At 42.0% G+C, this 20,060-nt stretch overlaps 1 protein-coding gene across 10 annotated transcripts; it reads left to right on the plus strand.

The window, feature by feature from the left end:
- The first annotated feature begins 84 nt into the window (after nt 1-84).
- On the plus strand, nt 85-16,931 carry LOC110129492 (zinc finger protein 705A-like). 10 transcript variants are annotated; one of them, XR_011485187.1, is made up of 10 exons: nt 163-316; nt 5,159-5,439; nt 5,713-5,783; nt 8,090-8,176; nt 9,732-9,858; nt 10,805-10,900; nt 11,383-11,462; nt 11,912-12,527; nt 13,641-16,233; nt 16,555-16,931. XR_011485187.1 is itself a non-coding variant. In XM_070460133.1 (9 exons), the coding sequence occupies exons 4-9, from the start codon at nt 8,165-8,167 to the stop codon at nt 13,748-13,750; spliced, it is 1,041 nt and encodes a 346-aa protein (XP_070316234.1). In that variant the 5' UTR covers nt 85-156; nt 5,323-5,439; nt 5,713-5,783; nt 8,090-8,164; the 3' UTR covers nt 13,751-16,931. The 10 variants fall into 10 exon arrangements, 8 of the variants coding, with proteins under 8 accessions (XP_070316234.1, XP_070316231.1, XP_070316230.1 ...); XR_011485188.1 differs by having other exon boundaries at nt 13,641-13,966; nt 16,109-16,931; XM_070460133.1 differs by lacking the exon at nt 163-316 and adding an exon at nt 85-156 and having other exon boundaries at nt 5,323-5,439; nt 13,641-16,931.
- The last annotated feature ends 3,129 nt before the right edge of the window (nt 16,932-20,060 follow it).

Raw genomic sequence — 20,060 nt, forward strand, 5'->3', positions numbered from 1 at the left:
ACTGAGAGACGAGGTACCCACCAACCGGAAACGCCCAGGGGAGGGGAGGTGGCGCGGCCACGCCCCCAGAGCCCCGCCCCTGGCCACGCCCCTCGGCGGCGCCATTTCCTGCCAACCGGGAAGCAGATCTCCGGGACTGGCGGCCCGGTTCACCGAGTGAGTTTCAGTAGTTCGCGTCCAAACTCGCGCGCTGACGCGCTCAGCGCCGGGTCCTCCACACTCCCGGGCCCCCGCGGCTGTTACCGTCCCGGCCGCGGGGAGCCCCGCCTAGTCTGGAGGCGCTCTGCCGCGGGGGCCGGACCTACACCTGTTTCTGGTAAAATCGCTGCGCGCCTGGTCCTCGCCCCGACCTTCCAGCCTAGGTCCTCGTCCCCGTCTTCCCTTCTCTCCCCGCGCCTGATCAGGTCCCTCCCGATGTGTCCCCCGGCCCTGGAGGGCGGAGTCGGGCCGTCACGCCTGCTCCTGACGGCGGGTCCCGCAGACCCCTGTCCTCTCTGGACTCCTCCTTTCCAGCCTTACTTCGTCCTGGGCACCAGCCCTACTGCTGCCCAGGCGATTTCTTGGCAGTCATCTCCTCAGACAGGCCCCCGAGACCCGGGGTGGGAGTGCGCGGCCACTCCTGTCCTGTGACACCCCGTGGTTTCAGATCCCTTCCCATTGGCAGCGCCTGTCAAGGCGTGCTTGTCCTGTGAATGCGTAGGTGGGGCAAGGGGATGAGGCGGAAGGGAGATCAAGAGAGAACCAGGGAGACAGCGTGAGATAGAAGCAGGGGGCAATTGAACTTGGGGGAGTGGGTCCCCTGGGCTTGGAAAGACACAGTAAAGAATGAAGGAGAGTGACCTGGACAAAAAGCAGGGGGGTGAACAAAAAGACACAAAAGGAATATCCACAGACAGAAAAGGACAGAATGGGAGGAGGGAGTTATTATGAGCCACAGTAGCAGCGAGGGGCAAAAGAAAAGTAGATCCCAGATTCATTCATTTTGTTCTTAAATTACCAACTTAATTCCCTTTCACATGTATTGTGTCAGATTCAGTTGATGATGTCTCAGTGGTTTTCCAATTGATATCATATATTGAAAATATATCTTAGTGCTAAATAAGTTTATGCTACCTCAGTGTGTTCTTGCTAAAGATATTGGTAATTTTTTATATTCACAGTCAAACCCTAGATTAACCCCTTAGTCTAATAATCAACATCTGTATCCCCTTAGATGAGCTTTTAATTTAGTGGGCTGTGGTTTCCAACCAAGTCTGGGCCCTTTTTCTGGATTCTGTAGACACCTGTCCTCTCCTGAGTCCCCTTCCCTGGCCTCACCTGGTCCTGGGGCCCTACTGCTCCCTGGGGCATCTCTTCACAGTCTCCTCTTCAGAGAGGTGCCCCCCTAGACATCCTTTCGTCTTGTCTTGGAAAGTGATCGAGGGTGAACTGCATTGTCCTCAGAATTAGTTGGAAGAGATCACTTCTGCTCAGGGTGAATCAGCTGCTGCGCTCTTTCCATTGCACATTTTCCAACGCTACTCCTTTCTTTCATCTTTTCCAGTGCTGCTGATTAGGTCTTCTTAATATGTTTTTTGATAGCTGTAGTGTGATATTCTGGGAAAGAGGAGTTAAATCTTTTGAGATTATTGGTATTAAAGTCATGAAAGGAAGTGGCTCTTGCTCAGAATTAGGAGATGTGATTTTTAGGGGCAGGCAGGGTTGAGAAGGGCAGGCCCTGTTACTCTCCCAGTCAGGCCATGTTCTTATGGGGACAGTGCTTGTTCCTGTCTGAGGGCCTCCTGCTGACCCCCTAGCCTGCTCCATCACTGGCAGGAAGTCATGAGTCCGCTTGATAAGGGAAGATCCAGACTTTTTATGTTGTTCTTGTTGCATTGGGTCTAGGGGGCACAGGCTTCAGTAGTTGTGGCTCATGGGCTTAGTTGCTCCACCGCATGCAGAATCTTCCCAGTCCAGGGATCAAACCCATGTCCCCTGCATTGGCAGGCGGCTTCTTATCTGCTGTGTCACCAGGGAAGTCGGGTCTAGACTTTTTAAACTAAGTGCAGGTCAAAAGTCTCTCTCCAGTGAGAAGGGATTAGAGGGCATTGCCTCTGTGAAGGTAGCTGGAAGAAAGGACAGGAGTGCTGTTGAGGGGTTAAGGAGCCAGGAATGGGAGGGAGACCGAGAAGCTCAGGGACTAGAGGAAGGGAAATCTCTTCCATCCTCCCCTGAAGTGGCCCTGTGCTTGGCAGATGCTAAGGAGACCGTGGGGTCTGTGACTAACAGGGAAGGCCAGTCCAGCTCACATACCCACTGCTGCCGCCAAATATGTGGGGCTTCTTGTAGGGTGGGAGGGTGTTCTGAAGAAATGGACAGAAAAATCCACCTGTCCATCTCCTGTTTACTGCTTTTGAATCCTTGGACAGCAGGAGACTATCTAGGCCACTCAGTGAATTCCTTCCCGTGTGGTTGTGGCATTGGAAAGGGGTGTGTTGAGCCGAAGCCCTGAAGGCATGTTCTCCACCCTGAGGAGTGATCACAGACTGATCTTGCCAGAGAAATAAGCTTTTCATGTGTCTTTTTTAATTCCTTGATTTGACTTATCAAAACTTTTACTTAATTGATTTCTGTCAAATAATCTGTTTCTTCATTTTATTCTTTAATCTTTTATTTAATCTTTTGTATTTCTTTTAACTTTTACTAATATCTTAATTCCTAACAATTTGAAATGTCAATTTACTCTTGTTTCCTTTTAGTTTCTCTTGATTTATAAGGTCAAACAACTGACTCATTCATTTTCAAGCCCTTTGTTTCTGTTAAGTCTATTTAAAGTTAAACTTTTTTTTTTCAAGATAACAATACCGCCCTGTTCTGCGGTATTGATCATGTTCATCCTTCATGGTGACAGTAACTAACTGTTAATTGGCAATGGTCATTTGATTGTATTGTAACCCTATTGTTTAAACTATCATTGTCTTTCGAAAAGTTTGTTTCTACTACTGATTATTGTTTATTTTTTCACTTTAACTTTACTGCAGTAAGCCTGTGTGGCCTATTCGACATACTCTCTTTTGCATTTAGCTAAAATTTTCTCTGGGGCTAATTACACAGTCAAATTTGATGGATGCAGTGGGTGAACTGAAGTCTCTCCTTTGGGATAAATGAAGATAATAAGTCTCCACAGTTTGGATGTACACTCATATACATGTACACTCATATTCATTTAAGTATGTGTGTATGTGTCTTCCTGGGAATCTGGCCTCCCGGGAAGAAGGCCAGACTCAGGGACTGTGCCCTGTTCCCAGCCCTCCAGGGCCCCACCTACTCTGAACAATAAGACTAGAGCCTTTCTCAGCCCTGACTGTATTGCTACACATCCTGCCATCTGCCCGCCGCCACAGCCTAGAGGTATGTACTTTGAGACCTTGCTTCCAAGCCTGGGGCTGCGAGTGGGCAGCTCGATGGTCCCTTCTTGCCTTCCTTTGTACTCGTAGGATGTAGAGCAGGTGAGCAGTCGCCTGGTTCTGGGCGCACCTAGAAAATGCAGCGGAGCCTCCAGGTGGCAAGGACCTCCTCTATAGTTTCCATGCTTCTCCTGTTGTATCTATGCCAGGGCCTCCAAGGACTCTAGGAAAATTTTCACTGAGCCTGGTCAGCTGTGGGCTTCCTTCCCAGGCCTTGCAGGCAGGATCAAATGGTTGCTGGTCCCCAATATGACTTAGAACGTTTTCCAGAGGCTCAGGCAGGCCAGGATGTCCTTATCTAGTCTCTTCTGTCAAAATGGCCACTTCTGGCCTCCTGAGAGAAACTTGGGAAATTGATGGACACTCATTTCTAGAAAGGGCCCTGGAATGACTTGAAAGCATCAGTGTATTTGTATGTATTTGTGGAACCCTCTGTAGTCCGTTCAGGAAACTCGGTGCCTTGTGTGAACAGAGAAAGGTGAGTCATTGTTTTTTAACAGCAATGATAAATCATAATTGTTGTAATAAGTACCATCACGGTGATGAATGTCAGTAATGATAATGGTCCTATGATGGGAGCAGTAGCTCTCCGTTCCCTCCTTCCACGTCTCCTGTCAACTATCTAAGACTGTTGTCTCTACTGTATTGTTCTGTGTATTTTTAAATATGTTTTAATCCTTCCTTATTGAATTAAATCATAACATTATTTTTGTCATATCATTTCCTTTGTTATCTTTACCGTTAATGTGGATTTTATAAGTTGCAGACTTGTCTTTCACAGTTTTCAATTTCTCTCTGATCCTTTCAATAGTTTTTACTTGATTTTTACTTAATTCTTTTATCTCTTGCTCATTTTAAAGCCTGTCATCCACATAAATGAATGAGTTTTTAGCACTGTCTGTTCTCTCTCTGCTCTCCCAATATGGTCTCTTCTTTTAAATTACTAATAAATCTTTATTTTACTTCAGAAGTTTTGAAGCCCTGTCAAGTCATTTTTCCTTCTGATGTCTTATAATCTCTTATTTTCATTCTTGTGATATGCTTTGAAGTTCTGTTAATTAAGGTTTTTAATAGTTTGTAGTCTTATCACTAAAATTATTGTATAATATTTAAATGATGTTCTGCTCCAAGGCAAAGGAATCTGAATATAATATTCAGTCTCTTTTCCATGCCAGTCTCTCTTACACTTTAGTCTTTTTAATAATTACTGCTTTGGTTATTTTTTCTAAGTCTTTTTCATTGAGTTGGGTTCTCCTTAAACCACATGAATTCATAGTGATAGTTTGGAGAAAGATATCAGCTCCCGCGGGGCTACGTTTATTTATAGTTCTCACCTACTGGTGACCTTTGATGCCTTCTGTTTGGAAGTGTGGGGAAAGCACAGTGATAGCTAGATATGTTCCTTCCCATTCACAGGGCTGTTCTGTTTTTTGTGCAGAGGGGTTCCCTGGATATCTTTTATGTCCTTAGAAGAAAAACTCTAAAGGTAAAAAAATTATTTTACATTTCAATTTAAATCTGCCTTGAGGTCAAAACCTAACCTAACCCCATGGACAATGCCTGAGTAGTCTTACTAGATCTTTCTTCTCTTTTTGACTCAGTACGTAAACTGTGTTGACAGAGTAGCTCCTGGACATTGTGAACTATCCTCGGTATTGACAGCCTTTTCCCAGTTATCAGACCCTTGCATTAATCTGGGGCTTTTCTTACAGATCTGATTGATGGTACTATCCTCCTTGTTGGATGACTCACAGAGGAAAATAAGAGGAAACAGTGCCCAGAATTCTATTTCTCACCCCCACCTCCAGACATTTAAATCACCCTCCAGATCCTTAGTCCCCTCAATTCGCCCCAGAAGATTCTTGTTCCTCTTCAGAGTGTGTGCCTACAACAGGCAGCGAGCGAGCCTGAGAACCACCCTGGCACTGCTTGTCTCTGGAATGCGGACAGCATTCTCCCTCCTGTGTATCACAGAGAAGATTCAGGTTTCCAGGTATGGACCAGTGTCGGGGGGACGGGTGTCCTCATTCTTCTGAAGAGCCGGTACCTCAGAGCTCAGGATAGAGGCAGGTGCTAAGGGGTGTAGAACATAGGACCCAGTCCACACGCAGTAAGGAGGAACACTGGGATAGAGCTTAGGGCCCACCTGGAGTGGGGTGTCCAGCCACTTCCTGGCCTCGTGTGTAGGACGGCAGGAGCTCAGGTGAAACCACAGACTTGCCTCAGTTTCAGAGAATGAAGGAATGTCCGTTTTCTCCCTCTGCAGGGTCTGTCAGCTTTGGAAGATGCTGGTTGAACATTCTGCTCCATGGAGACATGTACCTGACATCTTACACAGTATGTATGGATTCTACTTGGGAAAATGATCGAAGGTCTCTGCTCTAAACCGGCGTGGCAGTTCTGACACAGAACCCGCGCTGGGCTCCTTGGAGTGGAGAGGGGGTATATCTGATGGCTGAGCGCAGCTTTGGTGTTGTCCAAAGGCCCTGCATCTCACTCTCTCCTCTCCCTGATTCTGGCTGAAGGCAGTTGATTTTAGGCCTCCAGTCATCAGAGTGTTTGGTTGTTGCAGGGAGAAGCCCCAGTTGTCAGGCTTCTCTCCCCGAGTTCGTGGGATTCGGGTTGCGGTCACCGAGTATGGAACTCTGTGATCTCAAGCATAAAGCCTTCTGGAAGCATCCCAGCTCACCTGCACACCCTACACCATTTTTATCCATCCCCTCCCTGCTGAATGTTTATCCCTCTGGGGTTCTGATTTTTCAGAGGCATTTTTAACCATGAAAGGACAGAACTCACCTTAAACTGTGGTCCAGGGAACGGACTTTGGAGCCAGACACATATGGGTCTGAAAGATAGTTATATGCTGTGTAGTTTTGGGTAGTGAGTGACTGTATCCCCAGTAGTTGGCTTCTTTAGCTTTTCCATGGGCTGGGGTAAATATTAGAATTTTTACCAGGAAGGACAGACTCCATTATTTTGGAAAGGAGTTTATAATCAGAAAATAATTGTTTACAGGACTGCAGCCCCTGTGGGCAAGGCACGGAGGGCAAGTTACCTTGCAATGGACATTTCTCTGTGTTTATAATTCATACATAATGGTCAGAGGTGAACTTGCCTAATTGTATCATTCTTAGGGAGATTTAGACCATGGGAGGACAGAGCATAAATAAATATCTAGTGACTAGTGAGATGAATGGCCTCAGGGAGTGGTAGAGTTCTGTGTAGATCAGGGCAGAGGGGAAGGGAAAGGTTTACCTCTGGTTGGATTTAGTGAAAGTCTCTGCTAGTTGAGGTTTAAACTGTCCATGTCATCTGTTAAATTGATAAAATCACCAGGTTACTGTGAGGACTAAGTGAGTATGTAAATATCCAAGCACAGAGTCATATTTGATGCAAATGTATCTTTTTTTTTTCTTTTGTGGACCTCAGGTACAAATGGGTGAGTTAATCTTACTTTTATTTATGACCCATTATCATCATTTTTCCATAAAATATATCTAGTTATTATTGGTATTTTAGAGGAGAATTCCCTGGTGGATCAGTGGTAAAGAATCCGCCTGCCAATGCAAGAGACATGGGTTCAATCCCTAGGTTGGGAAGATGCCCTGGAAAAGGAAATGGCAACCCACTCCAGCATTCTTGCCTGGGAAATCCCACAGACAGTGAAGCCTGGAGGGCTGCAGTTTGTGGCGTCGCAAGAGTTGGACATGACTTAGCAACTAAACAACAACAAAGGGGAGAATTTACGCTTTATAAATGCTTCCTCTGTGTGTCTCTCACACACGTTTGTATGCATATGTATATGTATGCATGTACACATATGTGTGTTTGTATATAATGAAATGCAGGCATATGGCAGCTAATGAAGATTAATGCAGGGATTTCAAGAATTTCAGCTACCCCTTTACTAAGGTAATCAGGTGGCATTAATTAGATTTCCTCCTAAACTCCAACCATCCTTGACCTGCAGGGTTGAGACAGTACATGATGGTCCACTATGACTCTTGGACTCCTGCTACTTTCTGGTGCAGGGGATGTTAAGAACAAGGCTGGCAGGATAGGTGCCATGATTCCTCCAAATAGAATAAATTCTTAAATTTCCATCATAATGCAGATTTTTAGTTCACTGACTTCTAAGTTCATGGGGGACAGATCTAGAAGGGTTAAGGGAGAGCTGGAAGGGAGTGAGTTTTCAGAGAGCCACCATGAATGCTGAAGAACGGTTGTGAGTGCATAAATCAAGAATAATGAAATCTGAGAATTCCCAGTGTTACCTACAAATGAAAACCAAAATCTACATGTGGCATGAGTCAGGGGTCACTATGGTTTGGAGTCAGGGAGAGAATTGAATAACTCTGGATATCACAGAGTTATTGAAGTTACTTATTGATGTGAAGCTCAATACTTTGAGCTTTGATGTTCTTGTCCATACGTGTCCATAAGTTGTCTGTGCTCCTGTTGTTGTTAACGACTACCCTGGGAGAGCAGCAGCATCCTCTGTGTGTTTCCCATAGAGTGTGCACTGCATGTTGATTGGTTAGACTGGGAGTCAACAACCAGGTGAAGTTTTGGGGTTTCACGAGATGTTGGACTGGAACGTGTGCACAGGACTGGAGTCTTTCAACTTTTCTCTCCATCCTCAGCTTTGCCTGCTTAATGCTGGGACTGTCTGTGAGTGAAAACCCAGAGAAAGACTGCTGGCAACTGAGTTATTGACAATGCAGCCATTGGTGAGTAGGAAATGCCTTTTTCTGCTGAAACTGCATACCCTGCTCCTGGAGGAGATGGGCAGGTTTCGCTTATTGGATTGGATGTTCTAAGTGCAATCAAAAAGTATTCATGGGTCTGAGCACCAGTGAAATCTATTAACTAGTATCCTTCCTAACATCACACTGATTTATTTCCACCTCCATGCAGCTTGTGTATTTATAGAAGAGGTGAGAGAAGTATTCTTTCTCTAATCTGTCCCTGGTCTCATCAGGGAATAATTCACTTGTTAATCATGTTATTGGCTGTAATGGCCTAAGGTTGTGCTGACCAGAGATGAGGGAGGAGCAGAAGTTTACCATCCAGTGGAGAGGCTGAGGTCTCATCACCTGAGTTCAGTGAGTCCAGTCTTCACCAGTCTTGGGTGTTGGGGGGGGGGGGGGATCTGAAAGGAGGACGAGGGAAGTTGAGGACAGAGAATGCATGAGGAATCATTCATTTATTTTTTTATCACTTTAAAGTTTTGATAGACTATATCTGCTCTTTTAGGAACTTCTTAAAAAGAAAACCCTTTTTTCATACTTGGTAACTGAAATTAATATATAGGGGGTATTATTTCCTTTATTGTGGCTGCATGTTCAGGAGGAGGATAGTAAAGTAAAAATTTAAGACCCTGTGGATAGTTTTGAAGAGCTAGAATGCCCAACCCAGTCAAGAGGCTTCTGTTATTCTTTAGCAGAGAGGCAAGCTGAAGACAGGAGAGAGTGATGAGTGGTGTTTGAGGTCCCAGAGAAAATTGAGAATAGGCATAGTCAGTCTAGGACTGTCCTTCAAGAGAGCTCTCTCAGAGTCCCTGGCTTATGCTACTGAACTATCTGACCTCATACCTTATTGTGAACATCCAACTCTTTTGAGTTCAGTGAGACTGCACTTAATGATACCAAGTTCTATATGAAACTTGTTCATTTCTGAAGAATGATGGAGATGGTTTCAAGGTTCTTGGACAGTTTACTGAGTAATAGACTGAGGTTTGTATTTAATGCATGTTTACTTAGATAGGAGGAACATCATCCATTAGTTCGTTGGATCTTTCAATACTCATAGCACATTAGTAAACCATTTAATAGATGAGGAGTCTGAAGTTCTTTTAGGGGAATGATATAACCACAGTTATGGTTTAAAAGTGGCAAATCATGGTTAATGTTTGCCTTATGATATGTCTGTAAGTTATTTGAAATTAATCAAGAAGAGAGTTCTATGAATTTTCAAGTGAAAGTTTTAATTACATGTCTGAACTCATAATTACCATTTTGGGGGAAATTTTTCACGTTTTATCATACCACACTTCATGTGGTATTTCTTTATGACAAAGTTGTATTAATTCAGGCTGTGTACATCTCTGTGATATATCTGAAAAGCAAACACCAGCTCAGCATGAACTAATGGGAACCCCAAACTTGGCTTGATCCTTCTGTACACCCAGCGTCTCCACCCCCTTACTCAGCACTGCCATATCAACCCTTCTGCCCTGGATGTTAATAGAGTTGTTCTGTCAGAACCATAATATCCATGTTGTAGGAATCAGTGACGTTTGAAGATGTAGCTGTAGACTTCACCCAGGAAGAATGGGCCCTGCTGGACACATCCCAGAGAAAACTGTTCAGAGACGTGATGCTGGAAAATATCAGTCATCTGGTCTTCGTGGGTGAGTCTCTCAACAATTATGTATGTATGCAGGTGAGTAGATAAGTAGGTAGGTTGGTTGGTAGGTAGTTGAGGTGAGGTGAGGTGAAGTCGCTCAGTCGTGTCCGACTCTTTGCAACCCCATGGACTGTAGCCTACCAGGCTCCTCAGTCCATGGGATTTTCCAGGCAAGAACACTGGAGTGGGTTGCCAATTCCTTCTCCAGGGGCTCTTCCTGACCCAGGGATCGAACCCAGGTCTCCCGCATTGTAGGCAGACGCTTTACCATCTGAGCTACCAGGGAAGCCCTGGTAGGTAGGTAGGTAGGTAGGTATTTATTGATTCAGTCAATAAGTTTCTAGAACAGCTTCTACATACTCACCCAGTCTCTGTCCTGATGCTTTTGTAGGCCTTATAACTACATTCAAGTTGTTTCTTTATGGAATACTTACATCCAGTTTGTCACCCTACTAAATGTAATCTTGACCACAGTTTAATCTCTTTCTTCCTATTCAGTCTCTAATATTCAGAACAGACCTGGGAACTTATTATTTTTGATGTATCAATAAATTGAGTATAAATATTTTCTAGTTATTCTGCTTTAGTCACTGTGCTGAGGATTGACAGCAGACGAGAGAAAATGGTAAAACCTTGATTATACTTGTGGAACTTATTGGCATCTGTTTGAAAATAATATTCAGTCTACTATGGGGACATTTAATTTCTCCATTTTGGAAAAGACTAAGAATTCTGTGTGTCCTGTCTTCGAACATGGACATCAGCATCTAGAGGTCTTCACTATTTTGGACACACAACCTGTATTTCAATGTTTTGTCTGTTCAAAGGGTTGTTGCCTGAGCTGAACTTCAGTGGTCAGCCTTGTTATTTCTCAGTAGCCTGTCCTGGACTTGATGATAATGTGCTTTCACTAGCACAAAACTCAAAATCCACCTTTTTTCCATGAACAGGGTATCAGCATTGCAAATTGGATGTGACTTTCCAGCTGGAGCAAGGTGAAGAGCTGTGGATTGAAGGAAGAGGATTTTTCCAAAGCCACAGTCCAGGTATGCATCAGGGGCCTGTGCCGAGTCAGTGATACTGAGTATATACTTAGAAAACATCAACTGAAGATTTTGTTAACTGAGTGATATTTTCTAAGATGTAGGTGAAGGACACTAGGGCAAAATTCTTTAAATGTTGTTATTTCAGGCTCACTCATGTGTCCTCCTGCCATTATCTTTTTTTTTTTTTGGCTTTAGGGAAAAGGACATTCATATACTTATTAAACTTTCACTTAATAACTCTTGTTCCCATCCTCCCCTTTGAAGGTTTTCCCTCTTTACCTACTCAGCATCTCATCTCCATTTTAAATTTTTCATATTTCAGTCCTGAAAATGTTTACTAATTATCAATGCCCTATAATGTGTTTCTGTTTCTTGGAGTGTTCCCCATCGACATGCCAGTTTTTGAAACATAGAAGTCAGAGTTTTTCAACATTTCCATTTCCCTAATGCCATTCTGATTTTTTTTTTCCCAATTATTTTAGGCAGGGAAAGTGCCTTTAAAGAAGAATTGTTAGCCACACAGCATATCAGCAAGAAGGACACATCTACAATCATCCCAATGGTAAGTTTCCTGAGTGTTAACCCTGGTCCTCAACATTAAAAACCTGGCAGTGGGTATTAATAATTTGGATTAAGGTATTTCTGAGCAAAAAGTTTTAAATGGTTTGAATTTAGTGAAGAAATTAACCTGACCTCAAAACCATAACCTCAGATCTTTAAAAAAAAAAAGAGGATGGGCAAATGCATAAATATTGTTCATATGTCTAGTCTTTGAAACATATTGCAGTCTTCAGAATTAACATATAAGCTCAAACTGAAGTTGGGATACTATTTAGAGAAAGTCTTTATAACACATAAAAAAGCAAATCACTGTGTGTGTGCAGGTAATATTGGGAAGATTGTAAATGGAAGCTCTCACTGAATGATGTGTTTTGGATTTGTATGTAGAGCAAGGAGTGTATGAATGTATGTAGACAAATCACTAACAGCCTTTCATCTCCTTTCCAAAAGCAGACATTTCACACTCCAGAGGATCCCTGTGAATATAATGATTTGGGAGAAGATTTCAGTCCTAGCTCCACACTGACACAACATTTGTTAACTCACACAGAAAAGACACCCAATATCAGCAAATCCCATAGTGACCAGTCATACCTTAATCCACATAAGCAGATCCACACCAGAGGTAAATCATGCGAATGCCATCTGTGTGGCAAAGCCTTCAGCAATTGCTCTAGCCTTAGAAGACATGAGATGACCCATACTGGCGAGAAACCTTATGAATGCCATATCTGTGGGAATGCCTTTATTCAAAGCTCTGACCTTAGAAAACACAATCTGACTCACACTGGAGAGAAGCCGTATGAATGTCATCTCTGTGGAAAAGCCTTTAGTCAATCCTCCAACCTCAGACAGCATGAGAGGACGCACACTGGAGAGCAACCGTATGAATGTCAACTCTGTGGGAAAACTTTCAGTAAATGTTCTGCTCTTAGACGTCACGAGAGAACTCACACTGGAGAGAAGCCGTATGAATGTCATCTCTGTGGAAAAGCCTTCAGTCAGTGTTCTGCCCTTAGGCGACATGAGGGAACCCACAATGGAGAGAAAATTATGAATGTCTTCAGTAAGTATTCTGACCTTAGATGACATAGTATTATAAATGTAATAAACATGAACAAGACTTCAACCATAGCTTTAATTGAACACATGAGAGAGTCACATAGAAGAAAGCTGTAATCACTGTAAAACACTAATCAGTGGGGAGGACCCTTCAGTTATCCTTACTCCATTTGACATATGCAAATTTATATGAAAGAGAACCCACATGTGTGACATTTATATAGCAAAACCTTCAGTCTGTTGTGTGGTCATAGATGTCGTGAGAGAACTTGCACTGTAAATATAAGGAATGTGGACGTCTTTAACAACAGCTCTAAACTTTAAACATAGTGGAGGATTTGCATAGGGGAGAATCCAAGTCTGCAATCAATGTGAAAATGCTTTCATTTATAATTAATGGTAAACAACATGAATAGACTCCATCTAGGAAAGCCTCTAGGTCTAATCACTGTGAACAAACATTAAGCCAGGCACAGTTGTTGTGCACAAGAAAACTCAGTGAAGGAATAATCACTATCATAGGAAGTAAGAAGAGAAATACTAAATAATTCATCCTAAAGAAGTGACTCACTGAAAAATCATGACAAATCCTTTATTCATAAGATCCACTCCTGAGGTACATGTGTGGATTCAGACTGTACAAAACACTCTGTGTCATGAAAGAAGGAAAGTCTTCAGTGACCTCATTTCATAATCAACATTAAGGTTCTCATGTTGAAGAAACAGTGATCCTAAAATCAAGTGGAGAAAACTTCATCTAGATTTCAGAAAACTAAGGGGAGGTGAAAAACCCTTTAAAAGAGCTTTTAACATACAATTTAGCAAATAATTCAGAATTTTGGGTGAACTATTTATGAAGAAAAATCTGATATATAAATACAAGATAGTAAAGTGATCTGGGAACACTGAATGCCAAATTTTGTAAGAAACTAAACTTTTTTCAATAGATTATTATTTGTAAATATTTAAATAATAAAGTCTGTTGCTGAAAAATCTCACATGTTGATGAAGTTCTAGTTTTCTTCATGCAGCTGTAAACACATAGATCTGGCTCTGCACTTGGCGACATGTGGGTAAGATTCAGCCTAACTCTGAGTCTTCCCTGTTTCTCTCACAGCTCCTTCCACACAGCACAGCTCCACTCAGTCCAGCTTCCCACCATCAGCTGTCTTCATCCACACCCTGGTGGCAGTGTTCAGCCCACTGGCTGGTTTCTCAGGCGCCTGACCCTGGCCCACCATGTGAGCAGTGTCATGGACACCTAGTGTGAACCGCCGGGTAGCCCCCAGCCTGGCTCTGCCCTGGGGCAGCTACATGGGGCCAGAAAGACGCAGCTCTGCTGTTCCAGGCCAAGAAGATTAGTAAGATTTTTCTGAGAAGCCTCTGAGTTGAACTAATTGGGGGCAGAATTCGTTGTACGACCCCATCCCCCATTTTATTCAGGTGAGTCCTTAGTTATGCACTTACTCACCCTCCAAACAGGCTGCTGTGCCACCCCCCAACACCCCCCCCCCCCCAACACACACACAGCAGCCCTGGAAAGAAGACCCAAGCAATATAATATCCCCTAACGTCTCAGATACCACAGAAGCCCTTCTTATCATTAACTTAGTGTTCTTTTCCCCAAGCGAAATGAAGTTTTTTCAAAGGAGGTCTCCCCTGCCTTGCTCCCAGGGCTTGGAAATGTGTTGCCTTTCAATGCACTTCCACACTGAACCTCCATCTGTAGGGGAAGTACTCTCAAGAGAATACTAAGCAGATGGGTGCTCTTCCCAAAACTAACACATTCACCACATCATGGTCTGAGGCCAACTAAATAAGCACATCTCAGGGTGAAACATAATTTTTTTGAAAAGTGATTTTACTGTTCAGCTAGGATGGAAACAGGTCATATGTGAGGATGATGAGCAAAATTCAACATCTTGGTGTTTTGGCTTGAGAGGGATCGGCTGTGATCAGGAAAGTCCCTATTAATATTTTATATAATAAACACAGGTGAAAGCCCATAGTACTTTTAGCTCCAGAATATCTATTTGACTCCATTTTATAATCTCTATGTTGGGAATTCCCTTGTGGTCCAGGAATTGGGACTCTGCTCTCATTGCAGAGGGCCCAGATTCAATCCCTGGTTGGAGAACTAAAATCCCATATCCCAAGGGCACAGCCAAAAAAAAAAAAAACAAACCTCTTAATTGAAACTCGTGATATGATGAAGCATCATTTGCCTGGTTTCCTTTACTTGTTTGAGCGACATTGAGACAGTTGTTTAAAGCTTTTTTCTAGTAACTCCAATGTCTGTCCTTCCTCAGGGACAGTATCTGTTAATTTTCTTTTTATCCTAAGGATGGGATGTATTTTCTTGTCTCTTTGCATGAAGTACTGGATATTTTGAATATTATAATGTGTCTAGAAATAAGACTCTCCTGCCTTCCTGAGATTTGTTGACATGTGGTTTGTGCTTATTTGTTTATTGATTTTCTGAACTTTGTGTAAAAGGTTTTGTTATGTATGATACACCATTGAGGTCTGTATTACTTTAGTGGCCACCTTATGATTTGAGCGAGATCTTAAACACTAGAGCCAAAACCAAAAAGCCCCCCCTCCACACAAAATACTCTGCCAGTATCACCAGATCTCTGTGTTGGTGCTTTTCTTAAAGCTTAGCCAGGAAGTTTACAACTGTCTCACCCTTCCCTCACTGCTTGCTCTTACTATCTTGCATTACTGTGCAAGATGTGAGGATCCACCTTCTTATTTGAGAAGCTCTGTCCTTGTATATATATATATAACTACAGTGTGAGATGATGGACTACACCAAGGAAAGAAAACCTGCACCATCTGAAAACACAGAGGTAGGTAGCAGAGAGGGTGGTTTTCATTCCTGTGTGGAAAACAGCAGTGAGAGGCCTCCCCAATAACATGAACTAAAACCTAGTAATAGGTAAGAAAGCAGGTCCTCAAATCCTTTGAGAAGTTCTTCTATAAGACGTGTAAGATCTAGAAACTCCTCTAAGTTTAAATACATGAGATATTGAATGATAGGCAGAACTGTCTAAAACTGGCTCTAGTGTTGCCTAATCAGAGAAAAAGCCATTCACGTGCATGGGTCTCCCCTTATCCACTGCTCTGTGACCCTCCTCATCACAATGCCCAGGGCCTAGTCACAGTCTTATTATGAGCCATCAGCCATAACTACAGCAAGAGAACAACCTCCCGGTTTCTAGTCTTTTCCATATGGGAGGACAACCTCCAGGTGATAACTGTGCTGGACTCAGATTAATATCACTACCACATTTAATATTCAAAGGTATGCCTTATTCAGTTTATTAGTTCCTGAAAACAAATCTGTCCTTTAGGGAAAACTAGCCCAGAGAAAGGTTACCAACTGGTGATTCATGATCACACGCATATGGAACCTTCCAAAAAGCATCTTTGAGTTGACTGAGAACTATAGTTATATTCAGGTTCTACTGCATTGAATAAAGACAATATTTCTTAGGGATTTTCGCATTTTAAAAACTTTTAATTACAGTGTTATAAATCAAACACGATTGAGATGAAAACAAAGTCAATTTCCTCTTGCAGCCCCCAGGCAGTGAGAGCCCTCAGGATTCGATGGCATGTCCACTACAGTCATGTCTGGAATTCAAAAGAAAAACCAATAAGATTTTGGATAACCTATACTAGAACGTCTAGTATTAAAGTAGAAGGTGAATTTAAATGATAGTAATTACAATATTGATGATATAGTAATTAATGAAAACATTAAATAATGATGGAATATTTTAGTGGTAAACAAATTTCAATTTCATTAATGTGATATATGCTTATACTGAATTATGCAGTAATTAATGATACTATCAAATAATGAAGTACTGTTAACATAATCTACATTACTAATATATCAGAATTTGAAAGATATGTTAATAAAATTTTAATAGAATGCTTTCTAACATTCTCAGTAATAGTTAAATAAAAGTTGTGTGAGATATTATTTATTCAACAAATAAAATGATATTTCTCAACATCAGTTTTAGGTTTACAACAAAATTGAGAATGTACAGAGACTGCTCCTTCCCCCAAACCACACAGTCTCCTACATTATCAACACCACTACTAGATGGTACATTTTTTAATAAAGATGAACCTATACTGACGCATCATAATCATCCATGGTCTACAGTTTGCATTACAGTTTGCTCTTGGTGTTGTACATTCTGTGAATTTGGACAAATGTATAATGACATGTATCCATCATTATAATGTCATACAGAGTATTTCACTGCTCTAAAAGTCCTCTTTGTGATGAACTTTTTAAAAAGTGTACATTTACAAAAGAATGAGTTATCTGAAATTATATTTTAATGGCTTTTAATTTTCCATGTAATAAAATTATTGTCAACATTTATTTATGAAGAATTCCTAGTATTGGTTAATGTCCTCATCTGAAATGTCAAGTAATTCACACTTGGCATACTTTACATATATCATTTCCTGGTAACGAACACTTTATCTGAATGTTTTATTACTATTAACTAGCCTATCTTAATCTACAACTTAATCTATGTGTGCTAAAAAAACATACTTGTTAGGTTAATACCATTGACCTTAAATTCCATAATAATTGGTTATATTTTGATATAAATTTTTCATTTTATGTAATATTTTGATTTCAGTTCTTTTGGAGGCATGTCCTCTGTACATCAACAGTTATGTGGGTATATGAATGAGCCTAGAATGAAGTGTTGCTAGATGACAGACCCTAAGATAGAATTAAAAATAGACATTATTTCATTCTTTATACGCCTGGAACATAAAAATCCACATATTATCACATGAATTAGCAGAGTACATTATGCATAAAACACATTTATTTTTCCATTATTACTGGTTCTCTACGAAATAAGCTGTAATAGATTTCCAAAATCAGCTTTTGGGAATTCCCTGATGGTCCAGTGGTTAGGACTCAGTGCTTTCACTACCCTGGCCTATGTTCAGTCCCTAATCGGGGAACTTAAGATCCCTCAAACCACGTGGCACAAAAAAGTAAACTTTTAATGTATCTTCTAAATATGATAATCCAGACTTAATAATGACAATAACAAACAGCACATATTCCTATTTTATGTTACAGGGATCATACAAGAGCATTCAGTAATTATTCATAACTTTCCTTGTTATTCTTCTTCTCAACCAAATTTAAAAAACTGGGGAAGTTTGGGAAATAGAAAGTTCACCTCTCTGTTGGAGAAAATGACCACTGATCCCCAGAAAGCAGGAGTAAAAGTATTATTGTACAGTAGTTCATGAGATAAACTGTAAACACTTGAGGCTGTTTTCCTCTGGGAGATTCAGCCCACTAGGCCGGGTGAGAGTGACACAGTGCCCAGAGCGTGTGCTGTGAGCGTGCCCCCAGCACACCCACACAGGGCACACCCACACAGGCCTGTCGGATCCGACGGGCACTGTCACTGTTACATCACACACAGCTTACACGTTAATTCTCAGAATAAAAGCCAAAGGGTTTTTTTTGTTTGTTTTGATTTCACTTCAACTAGTTTTTCACTGTCATGAATGCTCCATACAAAATGACTTCTGAGATAGAAATTTCTATTTTGTATCAATTCACTTACTATTTGGAATGTTCTCAAATGAGACTAGGGAAGCCACCGTGGCACCTGAGTGTAGGTCACGGATCAGCCTTTGAATATCTCACTCCAAGCTGGCATCTGGAGCAAGGCAGGCTCAGCACTACCAGCCCTGAATCCAACAGGGCGGGCATGAAAGCAGCTTCTGAGACTGAGCCGAGGGCAGTGGGTATGGGAATGGCAGGGTAGAGTTGGGGTGCAGAGAGAAAATTGATATCTGTTCCTAGTGCAAGGGGAAGTGAGAGACCAACATCAGGAGAAACTGTGGAGGGATCAGCCCTAAGGGGAATGAACCAGGGCTCACTGGCTGCCTGGCCCCTGACTCATCCCTTTGCTGAAGGTCGCTGTTACCACCAGCCCAGTTCCCATCCTCCTCCAGCTCTCTTTGGCTCCCATATTTTCCATCAGGTTTTCACTCCATTTCTGTTTTCTCTTGGACCTAGAGTGCAGAGCAGACACCCTGAAAGCTCTGGCTCACCTGCTGCCCTAGTCTTTGAAGGCATTTCCACATTAGTTGCAGACACACAATTTGTCCCTGTGTAGGTTCTCTAGTGTGTATAAACATTAAAATTGAGGATGAAGACAGTCCTTCATTACATTTATAGTGTGAGTTCTTTCACATCAATTAAGGTTAAGGAACTATTTGAAGGCTTTTCCATAACACGTGATTATTTTCTTTAAGGATTGGACATATGCCTGGAATTTTTGTCATATTTATTTCATATGTAAGATTCCTCTTTAGTGTGAACTCTCTCATGCTATCTAAGGCCGAAGTTTTAACCAAAAGATTCCTAGTTTTTCCCCAGTGTGATTTTCTTTTGTTGACTAAAGATGAAGGAAAGGATGAAAGAAAGCTTTACCATGTTTATTATAAAGGATTTCTTTTGTGTGAATGTAAGCATTTATAGGGTTTCTCTGTAGTGTGTGTTCTTCGGTGTATACAAAGCTGAATGCACTGATGGAATTCTTTGCCACACGCATTGCATTTATAGGGTTTCTCTCCTGGGTGAGTTGTTCGGTGTGAATGTAAGTGCTTTCGCTGAACTGCTTCCCACATACCTTACATTTATATGGTTTCTCTCCCACATGAATTCTTCATGCAAGTAAACATTAGCCCTGTGGCTGAAGTTGTTGGAGAAGATTCTTGAGAGTCCCTTGGACAGCAAGGAGATCAAACCAGTCAGTCCTAAAGGAAATCAGTCCTGAATATTCATTGGAAAGACTGATGCTGAAGCTGAAACTCCAATACTCTGGCCACCTGATGTGAAGAACTGACTCATTGGAAAAGATTCTGATGCTGGGAAAGATTGAAGGCGGGAGGAGAAGGGGATGACAGAGGATGGCATCACCAACTCGATGGACATGAATTTGAGCAAGCTCCAGGAGTTGGTGATGGACAGGGAAGCCTGGTGTGCTGCAGTCCATGGGGTCGCAAAGAGTCGGACACAACTGAGCAACTGAACTGAATTGATGGCTGAAGCATTTACCACATTTGTTAGGTTTATAGGGTTTTTCTCGTGTGTGTCCTTTCATGTACAGAAAGCTGAGTGCTCTGGTGGAATTCTTTCCCATGTTTATTACATTTACAGGTCCCCCCCCCACATATGATTTAGCACATGTCTTTTCACTGTAGATCTGTGAGTGAAAATGTCCCCCAAATCATTATATCCATGTATGTCCTCTCCAGTGTGAAATCTCTGCTGTTCCAAGGAGATGAGAAGCTATTAAAGATTTCTCACAGACATTCATTAATTTTCTCTACACGACTTCTAGTTTGACCATGCCACAAACAGGCTCCTGTTGAATGCTATTTACATACTCATTGCATGTTACTTTCTACAACACAGATTTCCTGTTTCATAATATCTCAACTGCAAATCTGTTAAATA

The sequence above is a fragment of the Odocoileus virginianus genome, chromosome 32, assembly GCF_023699985.2.
Source record: "Odocoileus virginianus isolate 20LAN1187 ecotype Illinois chromosome 32, Ovbor_1.2, whole genome shotgun sequence".
In the NCBI taxonomy this organism is placed as follows: domain Eukaryota; kingdom Metazoa; phylum Chordata; class Mammalia; order Artiodactyla; family Cervidae; genus Odocoileus; species Odocoileus virginianus.

Bases quoted from the DNA above. Each gene is read 5' to 3' on its own strand.
- LOC110129492 (XM_070460133.1), top strand. The intron at 9,859-10,804 runs GTGAGTCTCTCA...TTCCATGAACAG, and splicing joins CAGTCATCTGGTCTTCGTGG to GGTATCAGCATTGCAAATTG. The intron at 12,528-13,640 runs GTAAGTATTCTG...TTTCTCTCACAG, and splicing joins GAAAATTATGAATGTCTTCA to CTCCTTCCACACAGCACAGC.